The following is a 23,609-nucleotide window of genomic DNA, read 5'->3' as shown; positions in this document are numbered from 1 at the left end:
CCCAAGTGGTCTCAGTCAAGGGCAGACCCTGAATGGCATCCATCCTCCAACTACACCTATGGCTGGGGCCCCAGAGCCCTGGGTGCCGAGCTGGCTGGGCCTCTGTTTCTCAGTGTCTGCTCCACGGGGACCCTGCAGTGCTGTGGGGTGTGGCCCAGGCGACCGGGCGCAGCAGCCCAGGGTAAGTATGGTCACCAGCCTCCCACGGTCTGTCAGCAGAGCACGGTGACATATCGTTCCTGATGCTCTGCTGCGGAGGCTACCAGTGAGACAAAAAGAAAACCAAGCTGTGCAGGAGGAAGGCACTGTGGCCAGCTGGGGCTGGTCCCTGGGAACCAAACTCCTGTGGAGAAGGCCCTGGAGGGTGCTCTGGCTGCAAGTGACCAGGAGCGTCTCCCTGGGGATGAAGGGCACCCCCAGCTTTCCATGGGGACTCCAATGGGTTTCGGCTCCAGGTAGTTCTGAGCCAGGCTCCTTACCCTAGGAAGCCAATCCAATTGGGGTGCAATGCCAGGGCCCCATTTCCAAAACATGCCAGGGTAGGGGTACAGGCCGAGTGCTAAGCACAAGCAGCTGAGGTCTCCACTGCAGGGCAGGCACCCCCCCCAAGCCTGTTTCCTCCAGCAGGTCAGGGCAGCAGCTCTGCCCCTGTGCCCCTCCTTGCTGAGATCTCCCCTCTCCAACAACGGTCACCTACTCTGCTAGGGTAGCAGGCGGCAAGGCCAGCCCTCCCGAGGACGTGCACCCTGACCCGCAGTGCACAGAGAAAAGCAACCCAGAGGATAAGTTCAGGGCAGGGGTGATGTGGCAGGTGACACGGTGGGGACTGTGGGACCAAAGCAGTTGAAGGCAAGATGGAGATGCCAGCAAAGGTCAGAGGGAGGAGCCTTGGCAGCAGGAACCGCTTGTGGGGGCAAGCCTAGGGGAGGCAGGGCAGCCCTGGTGAGTGGGAGCCAGGGGTTGGGGGAAGGAACTGAGGGCGGGTACATGACCCCCACCTGCCACAAAGCCCCACAAAACACTCAACCAACCACCTTTTCATCCAAAATCAAGGCTGTATTTACCTTCACTGGTTGATGTGAGAACAGACTGTTTAAAATAACCGGGGTCTACCGTGAAAACATGGGGTTGAAAATACAAAACGGAATAAAGCCAACAGCCAAGGATAGCCAAACCGAGGCGCGAACGCTCAGGACACAGGTGTGGACATCAGGAAAGAAGGGATACTGACGACAGGGCACGGTGACATTCACGGGGTTATGAAAGTAAGACTGAAACCGAGAGGAAATCATGCCAAAGCCTTGGCGGGTGGGAGAACATGAGACCAATGTCTTCTGACGGCCCCCGTGGAGAAGAAACACAGGTTATTTCTTTTGTAATCAGCCTTGAGCCTCTTTACCTCCCAATCCCTACTCATCTGGGGTGGATCCCCAGGCCACCGCACAGCCAGCCCAAGGTACACACGCATGTCCCAGGGCTGCTCCGCGGTCCCCCAGCGGCCTGGCCGCTCAAGCGCTTGCATAGTTGAAGGATGTTGCTGCCATTAAACGTCTGAGGGCAGTTCCAACTGACAGCGGGTGGGTTGTTGTGACCACCTTAAACAAACAACCAGAGAAATTTCTAGAAACTGTTTTTATAAAGTCTACCTAGATTAAGAATTTAATAACATCATATATTTATATTAACAGACTATTTACAGTTTCATTTTTCTTTTTAAAAAAACAAACCGAAAAAGAAACCCTTTTACACTTCTGCATAATAAGGCAAAAAAAGCTTTGTACATTATTATCTTAATATATATCTGTAACTTCGGTTCCAAGTACCAAGGGAGGGCCAGGGCCGGGCCTGAGTGGGGGCCTCACAGTGCATTGGACAAAATGACCGTTTTTTTTTCCTCCATAAATAAGACAAAAAAACCCCAGGGGCTCTGGAGACGGATCTGAGGCCATTAAATTGCAAAACCAAACTAAAAGTAAAAAAGCAAAAGTGTCTTTCGTTTCTCTTAAATGTCTAAAGAGCACAAAGTTGAAAAAAATACAAATCTATTAAAAATGCTTCTCACCTGTGGGAAAAAAGGTACAAACTTGGATTTTTTTTACCAGTAGCCTAATCTCAAACTTGGAAAACAAACAGATCACCCCCAGAAAAGCTGTGTGTGACACCCCCGACGCTGCGGGTGGAAAAGTGAGCGTCGCCACCCCAGGGCCGATGGAACTGTGCTTAGGTTCTAGAAACGGACGTTTAGAAAAGTGGACACCAGTGCGTTCCTCGAGGGGCCCCCGCATGCGCGGCGGGAGCGGCCCCGCGGCCACTACCGCGCCTCCACCTCCTGGGGGTTGCGGGACGGGGAGTAGTCGCGGGCCTCACCCGGCGGGCGGGCCCCCAGCGGCGTAGTCCTGCTCCGCGGCTGCCCGGGGGGCGTGGGGGGCCCGCCTGCAGCCACCAGCGGCGGCGGCGCACCGAGTGCGGCGGTGGCGGCGGCGGGCGGGGTCCGCACCAGGAGACTGTTGTGCAGCGCGGCGGCGGCGGGCGCGAGGCGCGGGTAGTGCAGGGCGCCCAGCGCCGGCAGCAGCGCCGCGCCGTCCAGGTGCGCGGCCCGCGCGCGCTCCAGCTCATCACGGCGCACCTCCCGCAGGCGCTCGGGGCTGTAGTCGTGTGGTTCGCGGTCCCGGTAGGAGCGCTCAGGAAGCTCGAGGAGGGCGGCGGGGCCTGGGCCCGGTGGGGCGCGGCGGGGTAGCTCTGGGCCGCGGTAGGCGTCGCGCGGCGGCTCCCACGCGAAGGCCGGACGCTCGCGGCCTGCGGGACCCGGGCCGGGCTGTGGGGGCGCATCGCCGTCCTCTCCGCGCTCCTCCTTGACCTTCACGTCGCTCTGGGACCGCTCGGCTGGCACCTCGTGCGGCTTCCCGGGCTCGCGGCCCAGGAGACCGGCCAGGCGCAGGCCTTCCCCCAGGGCCATCTTGCTGGGCTTGGGGCCGTCCTCCCTGGCTGGGGAGCGGCTCTCTTTGATGCGGAGCTCAGCCTCGCGTTCGGCGGGGATCCCAGGCCGGCCCGGATCGCCCTGGCCCCGGAGCAGGAGGCCACTGCCTGGGTGGCCCACGGGCGCCGCCGGAGAGGCCCGGCTCAGTAGGCGTGTCTTTTCCAGGAGGTCCCTGGGAGCGACAATACGGACACCCCCGCTCAGCCTGACGGGACACCCTGCAGTGAGTTCCTCTGCCACCAGTTCCCACCTCAATGTGGCACCTTCACTGTCCATTGCAGTGACCTCAGGGTCCTTGTGTGTGGGTGGGTGTGTCCATTTAGCACCCTAGGTTCCTGTGGAATTACTGCTAGTGGCACCCATCAACACACACATGGTGATCATAACCCACACATCCACAAGCCCCCCCCCACCCCCAGGCAACTCTGGAGCCCAACTTTGCAACAGAAGCACAGACTTCTCTACCAGAACCCAGGCCACTGAGCCCCTGAGCCAGGAGAAGACCTTCAGTGTAGAACTTAAGGAAGTTCCACCCTACCTCAGACCCACTGATCCACTGGAGGGCTGGGGTTCTGAAACCCCCTTCTAGTGGGTGTGTGTGGCCTGGCTGGGGCTCACCAGAGTTCCACCTGCCCCATTCCAGTCCGGTTCTCATCCATGAGGCGCCACTCTGTACGTTTTAGCCCTTTGGCTCTGAGGCTGGGAGCAAGGTGGGCATGGCCTCCACCCTGATGAGGGGGTGGGACGGCAGCTGAGCTTGACCGCAATCAGGTGCCGAGGTCCCCCTCCAACCCTCACTGCTGCACCTGGCTACCCTTACTGTACTTGCAGCCCACCCTCTTGACCCCGATGTCCTCGCGAGGGGCTGCAGTTCCCTGGGCTCCTGACCCTCTGCGATGACAGTGATGGTTGTAGGATGTGAGCAGGCCCTGGGGTGCTCCCCAGCACCCTTTCTGGGGCCTGTGACAAATGTCCCTGTCGTCTTCTAGGCCACCCCCTCCCTCACTGTGCTCTCAGGCTCTGCCCAACACCTATCTTGCAGCAATGCCCGGACCTGGCCAGAAGGGCTGGCCAAGGAGCCTACCTCTGCTCCTGTCTGCATAGCTGGCCCATGACTCCTCCAGAACCCTCAATCCCGGACTCTGATGCTCCCATTAATGCAGGCTCCCTTCTGCCCTGCCCTGGCCTAGCTCTGCTGCCCGTGGGGTTAGGGGTGGGAACATATAACCTCAGCCTCCATCCTCCAGCCCAGGGGGCTCCCCACAGGTGTACTTCCCAGACCTGGCACCCTCCAGCTCTGCCCTGCAGATCTGAGCTCCCTCCAGACCCCACCATGGTCCAGAAGCCCACCATCCCTGCCAGGGCCTTGGAGGAAGTAACCCTCGTCCTGGATGGTACCTGCCCAGATCGTGCCCCAGCAAGAGTCTTCTGTGGGAACAAGGTGAAAAGTGTGTGGACTCAGGGATCCCCTCCCCCTGGTCTTTCCTACCCCAAGGATGCAGTCTTTGCGCCCTCCCACAGGAGATTTCAGTTTGCCTCCTTGGGTTCAGCAGAGGTGGAGGCAAGACAAAGTGGCAGGGGCAGGGAGCTGGCAGAATGGGGCAAGTGGAGGGGCCCCTACTCACCGGTCCCGCTCCTCTTTGCCCTTGTCCAGCTCTCGGTCGTGGTTGGTCAGGGCTGAGACCCGCTCGGCGTCTACGGGCTTGGGCCACGGGGGTGGCGTGGGGAAGGAGGGTGGCGCTCGGTGCAGCCGGTTCCAGGCCTCGTGGGGGCTAGGCAGGCCGTGCAGTGTGGGGCCCTCCTTGGGGGCAAAGATGCTGCCGCCGCCGGGAGCTGCGGAGGGGGTGGCAATGGTGGCAGAGGGTGAGGCCGGGATGCCAAGGAGGAGCACACACAGGGAGATGCCCAACCCCAGGCCGCGTGTGCCCCAAGGAGAGGAGGGGTGACAGTCCGCTCGGTGTCACTGTAGCCCTGATGCACGCCCATGCCCGTGCGAGGGCAGAGCAGGTGGCGAGGTCACTCACTCAGCGCGTGGCTGCCAAGGCCTCCAAAGGCGTTGCTTCCCAGGCTCCCCAGGCCCCCGAAGGTGCTTGATCTGCTGAAAGGGTCTGTGGGGGCAACAAGCACTCAGGGATTTCTGTGTGCACCAGGCCCTCCCCCACCCAGGGGCTCCAGAACCTGGCAGGTACCACCTGCACAATTCGAGGGTGCCCTGGTTCTTGGGGGTCAGCACAGGCCAGCCAGACTGAACAGACCTCAGGGGACACCTACCTGTCAAGTGACCAGTGGGCAGGAAGCTGCCAGGATGCGCTGAGGGTCCGAAGGGGTTGGCGGCGGGATGGGTGGCACCTGGAGAGGGGCGAGGCTATTGGAGGCCCAGGTGCACCTGGGGCCCCATCTGTGCCTCCTTCCCAGGGTGGCTGCTCCACCTCCCCTTCCAAGCTCAGGACCAGCTGGGAGGTAGGCTTTCATTTCCCTGAGTCTGGAGGACCACGACATGGGGGAGCAGGGAGGGAGGTGCTGATAGTAGTGAAGCCCCCAGAGGAAACAGGGCAAAGGCCTGAGGTTGAGACTTGAGGGGCTGCTCCGGCAGCCAGCTACCCTCTGAGGTCCCAACCAGAGCTAACAAACAATCCTGGTCGTGTGACAGTGGGTGCGGCTTGGTGCAGATGGACAATGGCCCGAAGATGGCAGCCCCTGGGGTGGTGTCCCCTGGCTGCAGGCCACAGCCCACAAGCATCAGCCCTGCTCCCCCGACACCCCCCAGAACCGAATCCGGGGGGCAGGCGAGTGGGCCCAGTCCTGAGAAGGGGCTGCTGGATCAAGGGCCGACCCTGCCGCTTAGGAGGTCCCACTTTCTGTCTATAGGTGAATTTCCGGTGAGACCTGACAGAGGCACCCCCTATCTCTCCAGCTCCCTCCACCTGTGGGGACCCCAACAATGGAATGCTCCTGTCTGCCTGCCGTGGGCGTCACAGGTGGGCTCTTCCACCCAGACAAACGCAGGTTTAGTTCCCAGAGAGATTCCACCTAGAAATGTGATCTCATTTCTAAGTGACCTTATGAAGAAATCAAACCAGAAGTTAGGAAAATAGTTGGTCCCAGTGCTGAAGAGGATGCTATGAGAGCATGTGGAGGGCAGTCAGGGAAATGTGCTGCCTTAAAAAGCTACACCCCGAGAAAAGGCCAATGAGCTGATAATCCCCAGGGAAGAGGATGGCCACATGCACACAAATGAAAGAAACACACACGCCAGATGAGGGGCGACCAGGCGTCAGGCGGGGACACAGGGCCCTGGTCTGGGGGGGCATGCGCTGGGGGAAGCAGACACGCAGCAGGACGAGGCCATGGGGGGAGGGAAGCATAAAGGGGCCAGGCCACAGTCTGTAGGCTAGGGCCTAAGAAGCCTGCTGGCTGCCAGGGCTGAGGCCCAGATGGGAGGCGCTCTGCTTTCTGAGGGACCCTGACACTTGGGAGATGCCTCTGCCCTGGCTGGGGACTGGAGGCCATGAGGGTGGAGGAGTGGGGGCTGGGAAGAGCCGCCCAGCTCACAGGCCAGCCAGCGTGATCCTATCACACCAGTGTGCTAACGGGCTGCCTGCACGGAGTGACAGGGGGTGGGGGTGAGTGAGCATGAGCTTGCGGCAGGGTGTGAGGGGGTGGATGTGAGGAGTGGTCAGGGAAGGTTCTCTGAGGAGGTGACATCCTTCAAGGGCCTGATCGCTGGGGGACGAGGCAGCAGCAGCCCTGTGGGCTCCAGACCGTCAACCTCAGGCCTGCTGCATGGCTGCCCTGGGCCGGCGTCCGGGAACTCAGGTTTCAGGAGGCTTCTCACCTTCCTCTGATAGGAATGCCTCACTCACACATGCTCAGATTGTACAGTGTGGTTTGTGCTGAGCACCCGCATTCCTTTTGGGAGTCTGGGTTTTGGTCCGGGCACACACAGGTGCCTATGTGACTGGCCCCCAGTAAGAAGCCGGGGCGCTAGATCCCAAGCTTCCTTGGGAGACAGCCTCTCGCCCTGTTGTCAGGGCTTCTTTCTGGGGAATAAAGTGCATCCTGGGGCTCCTCAGGCAGTGCTCGGGAGACACCCGACTTCGACCCTGCCCCCTTCCTTGCTGACGGATGTGTCCCTCGGCTGCAATGCATACAGCTGGGGGGGAGGGGTGAGACGTGGGCTGAACCCTGGGAGCACTGCAAGCCTGGGGGTGGTCCTAAGGGACCCTGACACAGTGAGGCTGTGGTGTGGCTGCTGGTGGAGGTGAGCACAGAAGAGAGGCTCTGGAGCAGTTTCCCACTATTCGGACAACAGCCGAACCCTTCCTGGGAGGGAAGCCCCAGAGAGGAGGGCGTCCTGGGCCAGAGCATGGGTGGGGTCAGGTCAGCTGTGGGGACACCTCTGGGGGGCGGAGGGAGAAGCCCGAGGAGGACAGCACTGCCAGATCCCACCTGCTACAGCTGGAGAAACAAAAGCGCCGCCCCAGCAGCCGGAGCCCACACTAGCCAGAGGAGAAAGGCGAGAACGCATCTGCCGGGCCATCCCCGGGCCTGCACAGTGGCCAGGGCTGCCAGCTCCCCTGGGCCAGGCCGCCTTACCCGAGCTGGAGAAGAGGGGCCGGGCCAGGTCCTGTGGGTACTGGAATCCGGCGAACACGCCCGGGGCGGGGGGTCTGCTGAACAAGTCCAGCTTGGTGCCCACGTCCAGCTTGTGGGGCTCCAGCTGCATCTGCCGGGACAGAGCGTGTATAGGGGCCGGAGGCCGGGCCTCTGTCCTACTCGCCACCAGGCTGCCGATGAGCTGGACAACAAGGTGTGATGCCCCCTGCTGCGCTGGCCTCGCTCAGTGGGCGGAGAGACAGGTAAGAGTCATCCTGACCATGTGTCAGCGATGCGGGGTAACCGAAACGTCGTCACGTGTGGTCAATATAGGAGGTTCCTGATTGTGGCGTTTCGCTCCTGTTTATATGGTCTTTGAAAGCTGGTGTTTTACACTTAAAACTCATCTCAATTTCGATGCTACATTTTCATTAGAAATACTATTTAGATTTTATAAAGTTAAGTTGGAAAAGTACATGCGCATACCCGAGTCTTTCCAGTTTTCCAAGGGCTAAATTTACCATGAGTATTAAAATTTACATGTTAAATAAAACTAAGATGCCAGCCCCTGGGTCACTAGGGCCACGGGAGGCACCGGGTGGGCCAAGTCCATCCTAGTTCTTCCTGCTGTGGTGACAACAGAGGGGTGCCCCGCACCCTGCCTCCTCCACTGCACCTTCCAGGCACCCTGCCTGAGTGTCTGCATGTTAATCCGTCATAAATCCCTTTCTGTGACTTGTCCTTTGTAACATGCTTAGGGCATGATGGCTTAAAAATACCTTGAGTAAGGGTAACGTGTTACCTGAGATTGACAAAGTGTGGAGACCCTTCTCTGATACAGGGTGCGGGGTCCCAGCCTGGCCTCCCTCAGCACCCCAGCCCACTGCCCCTGGCTGCAAGTCCTCAGGCTTCCCAGGGCCGCCTCTTCCCTGCATCGCTCAGCCAGGGCATCTGACATCACCCATTGCGGGGAGGATGACCTCAAGCTGGGTTCCTCTTCACCACCTGTCCCTCCCAGGAGCATGCAGGCTCCGTGAGTACTTATGCTCATCTCTGTCTATGGCCCACAGCAGACACTTAATAAACACTTGGGGGAAAGGGGGCCCCAGGCCAAAGGCCCCCTGGGAGGGCTTGACTGATAGCAGGGAGGCCTGCAGGGTCAGCTCCTCCCTAACCCTGCCTGGGTCATCCCGGGTGACCAGGTGGCAAGTGACTTTGAGTTCCCCATACCCTGCTGTCCTGCTCCCCAGCTCCGACTCCTGTTGGCCCAGCCCAGTGCTGGGGCGAGGGGCACATGCGCACACGTGTGGATGCTGGGGAGGGCCTGGCCCAAGAAGGGCGCCCTCTGAGCTGCAGGCCTGGCTGGTAGGACGAGCAGTCCAGCTCACCTTTATCTTCTGCTGATGGTGGTAGATCTGCCAGGCGATCTGCACGTGCACAGCGCACCACTTCCCCGGCTTCTGCGACGGGGGGATGGGCTCAGCCTCGCGGCCAGAACCGTCTCCTCACTCCCCACCCCCAGATCCCTGCTGTCACAGGGCACCCCTGTGCCACCCAAGAGAGTCCTCCCTGGCCTCAGACCCTCCCCGAGGTCCCGCCGGGCCCCTTCCTCCCACGGTGAGACACGCACAGGCACACACACAGACCTTACACATGCAAGCACGCACACACTCACCCTGATTGCTGTCCGGTACGGGTCGGACACCTGCTGTCAACAGAGGAGGAAGTGTTAGACCCAGGCTCTGCAAGCAGTCAAGCCCAGGGGGGTTGGGGAAGGGGGACTATGTGAGCCTTGTGGAGCCATGCTGGCCGGATGCCCACCCAGGAAGGAGAGAGGCACGAACACTGCTGCCACCTACCCCGGGGGCTTTCTGCAGGAGGGAGTGAACCGCACTGGCCCGGCCTGTTAACTCGAGTGGGTTTGAAGTCTGAGGGGAGAGAGGGATACCGCACGAGACCACTTTGTAGGCTCCGTGCCCAGGTGGTACCAACGCCCCCTCCGGGACACCAGTGTCCGCCTTGTCCTCGTTGTGGGGCCCTGCACACTGTGACCCGGGATGGTCTGGCCTCCCACCACATCCTCCATCCGGAGGTTTCTGAAAAGGCAGCAGGAGAAGGCTCTGATCGCTGTGCCGGGCAAAGGCAGCCCCGCAGCAAGGAAGGTGAGCAGAGCCAGCCTGGTCCCTGGTGCCTGGGCCTCCTGCAGTGTGGACGGCTTTGGGTGGCTGCTGTCCACACTCCACCTCTGCTCCTCTGCACTGCTCCTCCCACCCCCAACCCCGAGTGCTCCCAGCTGAGGAGAGAACAAGCGAAGCAAGGCTCTCCTGGCCCCAAAGGTCAGGATCTTCTGCACTGAGGTAAAGGCCCTTCAGGTGCCACCCGGGATCATGACTGCCCTGAGAGATGCTGGATGGGGGGGCGGTCCTGCAGCCCCTGCCCACCGTACCCACCCCCTCCCGGGAGCAGCTGGTACCTTGGGCTGAAAAGCACCCTGCAGGGATCCAAAGGGGCCTGGGTGTGGGAGCAGGGCGGGCAGTCCTGGGACGGCCGGAGGGAAGGGCGGGAAAAACTGCAAGAGAAGGTGGGAGGGGTGTTCCAGGGGCCTTGCCAGGCACTCAGACGTCCTGGGCAGGGGCGCTGGGCCTGGTCCTCTGGTTCCCACCCTGCCATACCTGCACTAGGTGGGAGGCTACATGGACAAGGCGCAGCCCGACTTCCACACCCCCCACCCTGCCTGGCGAGCCCCGGGCGCACACGGACACTCACGTTGGAATGTCGGAAGTAGGGGCTGTCCAGCTTGGGCGTGTACTTGTCAAACTGGAAGGGAAGGAGGCAGAGAGTGAGGCCTCCCAGCCACACCGATGCCCTCCACTGGCCAAGCGCCCACCCACACCGTCAGGCCGAGCAGCGGTCAGAATGAGGCTGGCGGCCTCCAGCCAGCTGCCCTCCAGGCTCCCCGAGGACACTGGCCCATGGCCCTTCCCTGTTCTAGTGACCTCAGCATAGGAGGTGCAGACTCGCCCACCTGGGTGTCTGCAGCCATGACCGGGAGGGTAGGGCATGGAGCCCAGGGCTGGTGGTCAAGCTGCACAGCACAGAGGCCACTGCTAACTGGCCAGTGTCAAGTGTCAAAGCAAAGCTGGGAGGGGACTCTGTCCACAGCAGCTGGCTTGGGGATGAGATCTTGAGGCCCAGGAACATGGGAAGAGTCCTGATCTGCACGGCCCCTAGTCCTGGTCCTCCTGACCTGCTGCCAACTGAGACACTGAGGACCCCACATGGGTACAACTGGCCCCATGGTTGTGTGGACGGGGGTGTTCACCCAAGCCCAAGAGAATGGCCCGGGGCAGGGAGCTTCATGGGATGACCTGGGAGCAGGGGGTGGGGGGAACCAGAAGAGGGGCTAAACGGACAGACGGACCGAGCGGGACGGTGTCAGCCTGCATGCGTGCAGAGAGCGTCTGCGTGTGCCTGCTGCGTGTCCCGCGCCCGGGCCACCCCCTCCCGCCTGCCGGCACGCAGCCTACGCACCGGCGGGGGTGCGGCGGGTGGCAGGAGCGGCGTCGGGGGCGGCCCGGCAGGGAAGGGGGCGAATGTGTGTTGGTGCTGGTGTGTGTGCTGGTGTGTGTGTTGGTGCTGGTGGAACTCCGCCCGCAGCAGAGCTCCCGGGCCCAGGGGGGCGCTCTGGACCAGAAAACGCGCGTTCAGCTCTTGCCTGAGCAGCTCGTGATCTACAAGAGAAAAAGAGAGAGACAGAGAGGCACGTCGGCCGCGGGCTCCCGGCGGGGCGAGGCGGATAGTCACCTGGCACTCCCGGTTTCGGCAGGCCAAGCCGTGGTGGCCGCTCGCTACGTGCGGGCCCCAGGGTGGAGATAAGAGAGGTGCCTGTGACCAAGTACCAATCAGAATCCCCGAATGAGGCTGGCAATACATGATTGGCTGGCTGAATGAGATCAACAGGCTGGCATCTAAAGGCAAGAGAGAACACGGTGAGCCACCCTGGGAGCCCGAGACAGCCCTGTCGGGGAGCCCTGCCCGTCCCAGCCTCCCCCAGACCACTGTCTTGGTCCCAGACTGGGGCACTAAGGTGCCCCCAACTGAGCTGGGCTCAGACTTTTAGAAAAAAATTGGAGACCCATGGAAAAATCCTTAGCGACCTAAGATTTGGCCATGAGGGGGCACTTGCTGGAATCAAGCAGCAAGGGAGAGGTCAGGCTAGCTGCAGTTCATCTGGGGCCCCTCTACCCCACAGTTCAGCCCTATCCACCCCTGCCCCCCCAGCAGCCTAGCGACGGAGGGATGGGAAGAGACACACAGCAGGCCCTGGGAGCCCTCATCGCCATGACGACTGAGCAGCTCCAAGTTATACCAACTCCCGGCACCCAACTGCCCTACTAGGCTTGGCAAGGGTTCAGAATGGAGCAGGGAGTGTGTGTCCATGTACACGCGTATGCACCCGTGTATCTGTGTGTGTGCACAACCGAGGCCCTGGCAGGAAATTTCCTCTGCCCTGCACTGATGGTCTGGAGGAGCAGGTGGGAGAGAAGTCTGTATCTCGGAGGCCAGCCCCCCTCCCCAAGGGCCACCGCCACCCCCTCGCCCAGGGATGAGGAGCCCAGAGTGGAGAGGGAATAGACAGTGACCCTGGCCCCAGCGACGGCACCTAGACCTACCGGCGGGGTGTCCTGGGATGACCAGGCTGTTGGCCGGCAGCGCCGGGGGCGGGGGCAGTGTCGGGGGCGCGGCGAACATGGCCGCCGCGTGGTGCTGGTGCTGGGCCTGCGAGCGGAGCGCCAAGTGTGAGGTAGAGAGGTGGGGGCCCGGCCCGTGAGGCGACAGGGACGCGTGCTTCGCGAGCCCCAAGCTGGCACTGCTGCTGGCACTGCTGCTCCTGCTGCAGGGAGGGGTGCTCAGTGCCCGGCCGCGCGCCCCGCCTCCGCGCCGCCCTGCGCCCGCCTGAGGCCACGCAGGCTCAGCCCCGCGCCCACCTGAGGCTGTGCCCACCTGAGGCTGTGCAGGCCGTTGTGCGCGGCCGGGCCGGGGCCCGGGAAGGCGCCCGGAGGGAGAGGCACGTGCGTCAGGAGCGGGACCCGGGGCTGCGAGGGCGCGGGTGGCAGCTGCGGGGCCAGGCGGGGCAGCGCCGGGGCTTCCTTCTTGACCAGCGGGCTGGCCACGGTGCTGGCGGAGGGCAGGACCGGTGCGGGGCTGCGCACGGGGGCCAGGAAGGGCGGCTCGGTGCTCAGCTCGCGGCTGCGCTCGAGACCCGAGACCTTGGGCGCTGCCCCGGTCTTGGCCTCGGACTTCTCGCCCAGTGTGGGGCCTGCGGAGAGAGTGGCAGGGGTGAGTCTGGGGTTCAGGATCATTTCCTAAGGGGAACTAGGTGGCACAGAGCCCCTGCCCACAACACCTTGGTATAACCCACCGCTTGCTGCACAGGGAGGTTACCTGTCCAGAGGGCCAACCACCAAGGCGTGTCCTGCACCTCCTGCTTATGGTGATCTCATGCAGGGGCTCTTATGGCCCAGTTTTATGGAGGGAGACTCAAATGCGTGAGGGAGCCGGCTCAGTCTGGGCTCTGGGCTCGAAGCTCTGCCACCCTATCTGCCACCACGGTAGCGTCACTTGAGTGAGTGGCTGCTCTTTCTTGACCCACCCGACTGACCCAGGGCCGAAGCCCTTTTTTGGGTCCTCACGCTGGGGGAGACTTTCTGGATGACCAGCCTTGCCTAGTTTGTTGGGAGAAAGTGGCTGCCTCACTCATCACCACCCAAAGCCTCTGCTCCCCTGAGCTCCAGGCCTGCCTTTGGGCCATCAGCAAGCCCGCTTGCTCATTCCAAACCCTCCTTTTGAAGCTGCTCCGAGCGAGGTCTCAGGTCATGTGCCCAGGGGCCAGGTGGAAAGCATGTGTCCAGGCCAGGGGAGGCACCACCATGCATCTGAGCAGCTCTGCCTTCAGGGGATGACATCCCAGTTTTCCAGGAGGAGTGGAAATTCAGGTTACTGAATGTGGTTGCTTCATCTGGCCTGTTGGTTGACTCCACTTCCTCCTCCAGGCCCAGGGGCCCATGCAGGCGGCAGCCACGCAGAGTGATGCGCTGGCCACAGCCTCCCCTGTGGCTGCAGGGCAGTGTAACCCATAACCCAGGCTGGCAGAGAGATGTCTCCTCTGTTAGGGCGACACCTCCCTGCCTTGGGCCTGTTTGCGTAGGAACAGACCTGTGGAGGAGGCCACTGCCACCACTCCTGCAGGGAGGACAGGAAGCTGTCAGCCCACATGCTCACAGCTGCCCAGGGAGGCTGGCCCTCTCCTCGCTCCTGTCTCTCTCACTTCTCCACACGCAAGGCTCTTACAAAGTGCGAGCAGCCATCAGAACAGAAGAGGCAGGCACGAGCCATGCAGACCTGGACGTGACCCCAGGCCTGCCACCAATGCTCCAGCCCTTCTGGAGAGTCCTGGAATCACTAGAGCCTCTTGCCACTGACAAAACTATGAGTGCTGCTACTGATCACCCCCCTCCAACTATGCACCTCTCTGGACACCTCAAACCCTTGCCCCGTTCCCTGAACTCTGCTGAACCATAACCTCCAGAACCTGGGACTGTGACCTTATTTGGAAAAAAGGTTTTGGTAGCCATAATCAAGCTAAGAATCTCCAGGTGAGATCAGCTGGGAATCGGGGGTTGAGGGTGCCTAAATCCAGTGACGGTGTCCTTAAAAGAGACAACAAGAGGAAGGGGCCACATGAAGACAGAGGCAGAGATGGCAAGGATGCAGCCAGAAGCCCCGGGATGCCCACATTTGCAGGCAGTATCAGGAGCTGGAAGAGGCAGCAGGGACTCCTCCCCTGGAGCCTCTGGAGGGAGCACAACCCTGCACACACGGGACTCGACTTCTGGTCTCCGGAACTATGAGCCTGTTGTTTCAAGTCACACGGTTTGTGATCATTTGTTGAAACTGGTAACACCCTACATTAATTCTGTCTGAAATGTCAGCTCAGCATGCCTGGCTCCAAGGAGCCTCTGGTGGGCCTCCTTGCCGGGACTCTTCAGCAGGCATCGGCTCTGCTGCAATGCCTGACTTGAGGAAAGGGCTTCCTGAGCTAAAGGCACATACAGGCCATGCCCAGCTACCAGGCCAGCAGGACCTGTGGTGCACGGGGTACCCCAAGGCCTGTCCTGTGTAGTCATGTCCTAAGGGAGTCTCCCAAGCAAAAAGACTCCTTCTCTGTGCTGGGTCCAGTGACACCCGCTCTGGGCCACAGCCACGACCAACAGGCTGGGCTACAAAGGGCTATCCTAGCCTTGATGGGATGGTGCCGGTCAGAAGAGCTTTCTGCGATGATGGGACGCCCGACACCTGTGCTGTCCCATTTGGGGTTCACTGGCTAGGGCCCGGGTGTGGCTGAGGAGTGAGTCTAGTCTGTCTCACGTTAATATAAACAGCCACACGTGTGGTGGTGGCCATGGGGGCCAGTCCACACTGTGGCAGGGACGCTTCACTAGCCAGGAGCTGCTGTCCATCCCTAGAGCATGTGACTCCATGAACCTCGGAAGGGCCTGGGAAAGTACATTCTTAATGGTCCCCAGGGGGTACAGGGACGCCCCCCCAACTTTGGGAACCACCGCTCCAAATCTGTGTGGCTCTGGATGAGACACTGGTCCTCCTCCCAGCTCCCCCTGTTTCCTTGTGGCTGTTTCTGGGGGTGTGGTTTGCATCCCTCAGTAAATGGGAACACCTAACTCTGGCCTTAGGCTCTGCACCTGAAATTCAAGACAGAGCTAACTTGGGGCCTCCAGCTCATTTCAGGAGTGTGTCCTGTGCTTTTCTAGAGGTCTGGAGTCCAGGGGCACACTTACCTTTATCGGCTGCTGGGGCAAAGAGCTTCTCGGAGCCCACAGATGCCTGGAAAAAAGAGAGGAGGGTCAGGTCAAAGGGACCTACGAGGCTGGGGTGAACCTGGCCCTGACCCCCTGCCCCCAGCACCCAGGGAGCAGGTCTGGGTAGGCTCAGTGCACATGAGGGATGCCCAGCCTGGCACAACACGTCTTTCTGTGCCCACTGCCCCCACGTAGGAGGGTGACCACACCCAGGTCCAGCAGACTCGGAGACAGAGGTCACTCGGCCTGTGATCAGGGACCCAAGGATCCCCTCTCAGCAGGGATGTGGGGGCTCAGGGCCCTGCTGGGTGGGGAGCCAGGATTGGGGAATCTAGGTGCCTCCCTGCAGAGCCAGCATCAGGAACCTGAAGGCACCCCTGGGCCTGGCACTGGAGGCAGCGGGGTTGGGGGGAACAGAGTGGGGATGCCCCCCATCCCTAGGCTGCAGGCCACCTGCCAGGCCTCAGAGAGCCTGAGTCACAGGTCTGGGGACCACAGCCACCATATGCACCAAGTGTCCAGGGTGGAGTGGGCCCCTCTGAGAGGGGGCCAACCTGCTTCAGGAAGGAACGTGGTAGTTTCTGATGGGCCCCCGACCCCGCTCAGCCTCTCCCCTCCTGGGGAGACTCCTGTGTGTGCACAGGGCCTTGGTGAGGACAGTCAGGATGTGGACGTGGCCCTTGCGCTGGTTCACAGGCAGAGCCCTGTAAGGCTGTTCTTAGCAGATCTTGTCTCCCTAGTTGGTGGTGGCTTAAAACAGTTTTACTGGGATATGATTCATATATCATACAACATACTCACTGAAAGTACAGAGCTGTGAGCAACCAGCACCACAACCTGTTTTAGAAGACTTTCTGCACCCCAAAAGAAACCACATGCTCTTTCACTTTCACCCCAATCCTCACATCTCCCCCAGCCCTGGGCACTGCTACTGTGTCCCTAGTGTCTGTGGATGCCCCGTCCTGGACTTCCATGGGGAGAAAGCAGCCAGTGGTTGCTACTAGGGGTGGGTGACTGAGTACCGAGGTGCATGAGACCCCCCTGTGCCCCATAATGGCCACCATCAGAAAAGACAGAAAACAGCCGGGCTTGGTGAGGGTGTGGAGAAACTGGAAGCCTTGTGTACTGCTGATGGGAATGGAAAACGGTGCAGCCGCCGTGGCAAGCGGTATAGAGGTTCCTCAGAAAACTAACCACAGAACTACCATGTGATACGGCAATCCCACTTATGGGCATCTGTCCAAAGAACTGAAAGCAAGAACAGACATGACAGGTAAACAAACAGATACAAGAGTCCAGTCAGGGGGAGGCCCCACGCAGGCTGGAGCCAGGTCTGCAGGGAAAGGGCGGGAGCTGCTGGAAGAAGCTCCCTGGGCCAGGGTCACGCCAGACCTGCTGATGGAAATGTGCAGAGCGAACCGTGATAGAACCGCTATGCCCCTTCACACCTCGTGCTAGGGTGGGGTCACCCTCCGAACCCTGCCTGGAAACCCCACATCCGAAAGAAAACAGGTGGCAAAAAGCCCGAAAACAGGCTCACTGAGCCTCAGGCTGGACTGGCACTGGACCAGAGGAGAGACTACCAACCTGCCCCCCCCACCCCCCTGGGAGGCCCCGGCATGGAGGGTGGTTGCGAGGGTGCTCCTCCCCCATCGGAGCTCAGGGGGTAGCAGGGAGGCTGTGGCTGTGACTTCTTCCCATAGGTTCCCAAGGCACCCTGCGTGGTGAGCAGCAGCTGTTAGAACGCCTGGATCAGTGCCTCACTCAAGGAGACCCCACGGGGGTGAGTGGTCCACCCGAGCTGGGAGTCTGAGGGGCAGCATGGCGGGGTCAGCAGTGCTGCCCGTCCACCACCCAGGGCCTGGATGCGGACACCTCATGCCCACTCGCTCGGCACCAGGCGTGGCCCCAGCTCTGCTGGGAGCTACGACTGCATGTCCAGGCATGAGGTCAGGTGCCCCTGGAGCTCCGTACCCTCCTGTGAAGGCCCAAAAGCCACCTACCCTCCTGCACTCCCAGGGCCCGCCCAAAGACCCCCCAGGGCCTCAGCCTCAGAGAACTGGACCCTCACCATGACCCCAGGAGGGGGTCCCGGTGTCACCCGCACTTGAGGCCATACAGCTGCTGTAATTATTATTAATGGCTGGTCTCATTAACAGTCTCACAAATTAGCTCTCCACATAACAGCTGAGAGTATCTTTCAAGACCAAACTAGAACAAGTCACCCTGGGACTGAAAACAGTCCAGTGCCTTCCTACTGCCCCAAACCACAGTGTGCATTTCTCCCCCACCCCTCAAAGGCTGTGACCAGCTGGCCTGCCTGGGCCCTGACCCAAGGACTTCGGTCGAGTCCCCCCAGGCCTTCCCAGACCCCCTCAGTCTGAGGGTGCCTCCCTCGCTGGTGCAGGTTTAAATCCTCTCTGCTTGCTGCCCTGCACCAGCGGGAGGAGGGCATGAGTGGGCACTTGGCGCCCCCCAGATGAGAGGAACAGGAGCAGGGGCCACCGCTAGGCTCTGCCGAGGACACCCTTTTGAAGGTCTTTGTTACCTGTGGCCCTGACAGCCTGTCTGAGCCTGGCCCCGTGCAGGCAGCCCACAGGGGTCCCCAGCACCTCCTGGGGTGCCTGATCACATGCCTTCAGCAGGTGAAACAAATGAGCCAAAGGGCTGAGTCTCAAAGCTGTCATTACCTTCCAAGGGTGCGGTCGCTGGGCCACCAGGATGGGGAAGGGGGGCTACCTCCTGGCAGGTGGTGCCTCAGCTGCACCCTCTGTGCTAGCCCTCCCTGGAACCCCCTCCTCCGATATAACAGGGCATCTCCATCCCACCAAGGCTGATAGTATGGGAAGGAAACGGCAGAGACATCACTCTGAGAAAACGAGTTTGTTCTCGTGGGGCACGACTGTCCCGGGTCCCTCCCAGACCAGGAGTGAAGGGGTGAGCAGCAAGTTCAGTTAAGGCTGCAGGCGCCCTTGCCCAGCCCAGGAGGAGGCCCAGCCAGGCCAGTTCCAGTTCACTTCAAGGCCCCAGGCAGGAGCACCGGCTCCCAGAGCCAGGAGGTGGCGCCCCAGACCCTGGGAAAGTCAAGGGAGCAGAAGAGGGGGGAGTGGAAGAAGGGGTGAGAAGCAGCAATGGGGGAGGGTCTTCCCTAGCCCTGGAGACCCCTGGGATGCTGCTCAGGCAAAGGCAGGAGGCAGTAGGCAGGCCATTCTCCCTTCCCCATCTGGTCCCCAGACCACACTGCTCAAGTTAAAAGTTTGCTCAGGGAAGTTGAGGGATCCAAGTCCCCACAGGGGTCACAGGCAGGGACCTGGCAGGCTTCCACCACATGGCAAGGGCCTAGACACCTGGCTAGGCACAACCACTCCCACTGGAGAAGGCACTCAATACAGGAATCCTCAGGCCCCAGGATCTCTGGGGCCACAGCCCGGGCTCCAGCCCCCTTGCCAGCATAGGTATAAAGCCAGCCCTTGCTGGGACATGCCCAGGTCGAGGTCCTTCAGTGATTTCCCTTCCAGGACAAGGGGTCTGGAGCCGACTAGCTGACCCAAGGCGGGCGAGCAGTCCCAGAGCAACCACTACACCCTTGCTAATAACTTCCCGAGAATTATCTACTAGGACATGACCCAGGCAGCGTGGGTATCCTCCCGCGCTAGCACTGAACCTGTGTAGGGGTGGAAGAAAAGGGTCACTTCGGCCAGAGGACAGGTTAGAGGTCCCCGTGGAGGGGGCAAGCTCGGTACCAAGACGTCAGGGCCAGCACTCACTCCCCAGAGGTAGGCAATCCCAGCTGCGGGCGGAGGTCAAGGCGCGCTTTGTCTGTGAGGACCCAACCTGTGGGGCAGCCTCGGCCCAGACACGCGGCACAACCTCCTCCGGTCGCGCCCCGCCCCAGACAAAGAGCTCCAACTCTGGGCAGGTGAACGCGGCGGGCGTCGGGAACCCGGGTGGCCGAGCCCGCGCCGGGGAGCAGACAAAGGCGCGCGCCCCCCCACCTGCCCAACGCCCTGCCCAGCCTACGCCCCGAGTCCCCCTGCGCCCTGGCCGAGGCTCAGGACCCTCTGCGGGTCTGCCACCACGTGCGCCCCAGGGGCGCAGGCCGAGATACTTGGGGGTCTCCGCGCGCCCGGCTCCTGAGAGCAGAAGTGAGCAGAGCGCCGGGGGCCTCTCTCGGTCCTCTAGAGGGGGCGGCGGCTCTCTCAATCCCGGCTTCCAAAGTCCTGAGTGCCTCCCCGGAGTCACCAGCTCTCACTCACCGCGCGCGCGCCCTGGGTCCCGCGCGCTCTGTTGATGATTGCCGCTAGTCCTCGGACCAGAGCCAGAGACGAAGCTGGGCGGCATGGACTCCGGCGGCCGAGCGCGGGGCCCTGCCAGCCTTGGACTGTCGAGGTGGCCCCTCTCCCGTCGCGCCCTGCCTAGCCGGAACCCAGGCCGGGGGCGCACGGGTCACCCATGACCGCCACGCCGACTTGGCGCGCTCCGGGATGCTCGCAGTGCGCACTGGGGTCCCGGGCGCCGTCGGGCGCGGCACGGGGACCGGAGACGGCGGCGGGCGCACTGCTAGCGGGCGCGCAGGCGGCGGCGAGGGAGCGCGGCGAGGCGGGGCGGGGGCGGGGCGCGGGCAGGCCCGACTAATCCAGCCCCGAGGCGTGGATCTGCCCGCGCCGGGGAGCAGGTTTGGGTTAAAGCAATCGCTGTGCCATCCCCGCCACCAAGTCAGGGCACGGTGCCAGCTACACCGAACTATGTAAGGGCTGACTCCTCCGATGCTCACAGCAACGAACATGGACTGTTCCTACGCCCAGTTTACAGAGGGGAAAACAGTCACAGAGTCGCGAGGTCGAGCAGTTGAGACTTGAAGGACAACAGAGCCCCCACATCTGTCTGATGTAAGCTCTGCCCTCGGTTTCACCATCGGCGAAATGGGGATGCAAAGTGGGAGAAGAGGTCCCAGTAGTTACTGTAATTGCAAACTGCACAGCACACGCCAACCCTGACCACTATTCCGGAGCCACTTGGCCACTCCGTGGACCAAAAGAATTGAGATCCAGGGGGAACAACTGCCTTTTTATAAAGTCGAGTACACGTGTGTTAGTCACTCAGTCCTGTCCAACTCTTTGCGACCCCATGGACTATATGTAGCCCACCAGGCCCCTTATCCATGGATTTTCCAGGCAAGAATACCGGAGTGGGTTGCCATTCCCTGGTGGCTCAGTGGTAAAGAATCCGCCTGCCAATGCAGGAGACACAGGAGATTGACAGGTCCATCCCTAGGTCGGGAAGATGCCCTGGGGAAGGAAACAGCAACCTACTCCAGTATTCTTGCCTGGGAAATCCCATGGATAAAGCAGCCTGGCAGGCGACAGTCCATGGGGTCACAAGAGTCAGACATGACTTAAGCAACTGAACAACAAAACAATGCCCCATATGGATCCAGGTGCATGGGGCAGCACCTTCCACTCCACAGCGCACAGATGCAACACCCAGACGCCAGCAGCACAACTCCCAATCATGAAACTTGCTGTAAAAAAAAAAATCCATGGCGATTAATGGGATGGAATGGCTGTGGAAGGAGTTTGGGAGCCCCACCTCTAAGCTGCTGTGGGACTGGGGGCACTAGGGTGTCAGTTCTGGTGAGGCATCCAGGGACCCACAGCTTAGAGCCTAGGTTCAGGGCCTGCACACACCTGCCCCAGGCTGAACGATCAGAGGTGGGTCCTTTCAGGAGGGAAGAGTGCAGCCATTCAGTTGGGACTGAGGGAACCAGTTCCAGAGCTGTGAGGGCTGGGCCAGCGCCGCCCTTTTCAAAAGGCGGCAAAACACCGGCAAACACGTGCACTTGCACAGCCGACAATAAACCTCCAGCCTCACAGAACAAGAGGCTGATGGTGCCGGCCTCCAGGTGGGGCTTTTAACTCCTTTTGCTCTGTTGAATTACCTACTATTTACATGTACCAGTTTACCCCTTACCCTGCCCCCTAAAACACCATACCTCCACACTCAGTTTCTTGCCATAAAAATAGCATATATATGGCCCTTGCTGTGTACCAAGCAGCACTGTGCTGAATGGCTTCTAACCATGAAATCACAGGGCCCTCATGCTTATCTTTGAGGACATACTACAGCCACCTCCATTTTGTTGATGAGGAAACAGAGAAGTGAGGTGACTTGCTGGAGGCCATAGAGCTGGTATGTGGCAAAATTGGGATCTGAACCCTGGCAGTCTGATCGTGGGGTCTGTGAGCTTAGCCAAAACATGCTCTGCCTCCAGGAAGGCAACAGAGGCTGGACCTAGGACTCGGGATTCTGGTGGGAGAATCCTGACTCTCAGGCTGGGGGTTGGGGGGTCTGCGGGCCTGTGTGCTCCTGTGCCCACCACACCATGACCCAGCTGGGCTCTAGCACTTGGCCCAGCTCCAAGGCCTCTGGTAGCAAAGGGGAAAATATTCATGCAGTGGGGTGTCTCTATGTACCTCTCTGGGGTCAGCGGCAAAAGGGCCTTAAGCCTGGAAATCTGTGAACCTTACACAGCAAAGTGGAATTAAAGCTGGTCATCCATTAACTGTGAGATGGGGAGATGACCCCATGCTGTTTTTGTTCAGTCTAACTTGTGTCTGACTCTTTGTGACCCCAGGGCCAGGCTTCCCTGTCCTTCACTATCTCTCGGAGTTTGTTCACACTCACGTCCATTAAGTCAGTGATGTCATGCAACCATCTCATTCTGTCGCCCCCTTCTCCTGCCCTCAATCTTTCCTGGCATCAGGGTCTTTTCCAGTGAGTTAGCTCTTCACATCAAGTGGCCATTGGAGTTTCAGCTTCAGCATCAGTCTTTCCAATGAATATTCAGGGATGATTTCCTTTAGGATTGACTGGTTTGATTTCCTTGCTGTCCAATGGACTCTCAAGAGTCTTCTCCAGCACCACAGTTCAAAAGCATCAATTCTTCAGCACACAGTCTTCGTTATGGTCCAACATTCACAACCTTGATGATGACCTCATGGGCACAGTTTAATCACATGGTCCTTACTAGTGGGAGAGGGAGGTGGGAAGATGCTGCCCTGCTGGCTGTGAAGATGAAAGAAGGGGACAGGAACCCAGGAGTGTGGGCCCCTCCCAAGCTCCAAAACACCACAGATGGATTCTCCTGGAGCTGCAGAGGGACCAGTCCAGTCCACTTGACTCCCACAGACTGAGAGACAACAGTGTAGTATTCAGCCACCAAGTTAGTGATAATCTGTCACAGCAGCTATCCTCACAACCAGGACCCTGATGAGATGGTATGCAGAAGAACAAGCCCTTGGGCCTCCAGAGCTGCTCAGATGCACCATCAGCAGGCCTGAGTTAGCCTCAGCCCAGTGGCAGTGACGGGCAATACACCGGGAAAACAGACAATGAATCAGACAGGGTGGGCAGGCAGTAAAGGGTGAGGTGATCTGAATGGCAGCTGGGGGAGACTTCCTATGAGGGGTTTTTGAGCTGACACCTGAAAGAGAAGGGCCAAGCTGAGGGGAGGTCTGTGGAAAAGTCCTCTGGGGCGGCCACAGCCAGTGCAAAAAGTCCCTGAGGCAGGAACAACCTGGCAGGGCCTTCCATAGAGGTGGGGTGGGGGCACAGGGCCTCGAGGCCATGATGGAGCTCAGGCATTTGTGCTGAGTGACAGGAAGAGGTGTGTGTGGAGTCTGAGGAAGAGAGAGATGATGAGGTTATTAAGAAGGCGCTCCTGTAGGAGCCGCCACAGGGGCTGGGTGGGGTGCAAGGAGCTGGACTAGGAGCTGCTGTGACAAGCAGATGTGGGGATGAAAGGGGGTGGGATCCTTCCAGACGTGGGGACAGGGAGTATTCCATGGGAGACGTCAGCCAGTAGCTGGTGACGGAGCTTAGAGCTCTGAGGTGGTGACATGGGTGCACCAGGTCAGGCGCCATCCCCAACTGAGCAACTGAATCCTCTGGGCCCCCAAAGATGTTCCGTTGTCATGTGTCCTACACATGATCAGCCAGGCTGCATCCAGCCTCTCCAGCTACCTGGAGACCCCACCCCTGGCTGTAACAGGTTCCAGGAGCCGGGGTGGGGGTGGGGAAAGCAGGTGGGAACCGAGGGCTGGGCCGGTGCCAGGAACCAGTGGGAGCAGCTAGGAGACTCGCCAGCCCAAGCCCGGCCT

At 60.5% G+C, this 23,609-nt stretch overlaps 1 protein-coding gene across 33 annotated transcripts in view; it reads right to left on the bottom strand.

Moving 5' to 3' along the window:
• Positions 1-1,367: 1,367 nt before the first annotated feature.
• Positions 1,368-23,609, bottom strand: part of FBRSL1 (fibrosin like 1) — an 83,027-nt gene continuing 60,785 nt past the window's right edge. Inside the window, exons 6-20 of one of the 33 annotated variants that reach the window (XR_014069440.1) lie at positions 15,430-15,475; positions 12,578-12,893; positions 12,247-12,467; positions 11,105-11,541; positions 10,340-10,390; positions 10,047-10,142; positions 9,433-9,501; positions 9,249-9,281; positions 8,962-9,033; positions 7,574-7,703; positions 5,249-5,326; positions 5,002-5,085; positions 4,603-4,810; positions 2,063-3,149; positions 1,368-1,595 (exon numbers count right to left, since the gene is read on the bottom strand). Coding sequence is in view for 31 of the 33 variants with exons in the window: in XM_081544371.1 (XP_081400497.1) it covers positions 2,312-3,149; positions 4,603-4,810; positions 5,002-5,085; positions 5,249-5,326; positions 7,574-7,703; positions 8,962-9,033; positions 9,249-9,281; positions 9,433-9,501; positions 10,047-10,142; positions 10,340-10,390; positions 11,105-11,541; positions 12,247-12,467; positions 12,578-12,893; positions 15,430-15,475 (2,679 nt within the window). In the remaining 2 variants the exon portion in view is untranslated. Of the gene's footprint in view, positions 1,596-1,630; positions 3,150-4,602; positions 4,811-5,001; positions 5,086-5,248; positions 5,327-7,573; positions 7,704-8,961; positions 9,034-9,248; positions 9,282-9,432; positions 9,502-10,046; positions 10,143-10,333; positions 10,391-11,104; positions 11,542-12,246; positions 12,468-12,577; positions 12,894-15,429; positions 15,476-23,609 lie in introns of those variants that run through there. The other 32 variants (XR_014069441.1, XM_081544381.1, XM_081544399.1 and 29 more) reach the window with 32 other exon arrangements.

This window comes from Giraffa tippelskirchi, chromosome 11 (assembly GCF_054371585.1).
Source record: "Giraffa tippelskirchi isolate mGirTip1 chromosome 11, T2T-mGirTip1v1.2.pri, whole genome shotgun sequence".
In the NCBI taxonomy this organism is placed as follows: Eukaryota; Metazoa; Chordata; class Mammalia; order Artiodactyla; family Giraffidae; genus Giraffa; species Giraffa tippelskirchi.
This window is presented reverse-complemented; position numbering and strand designations above follow the sequence as displayed.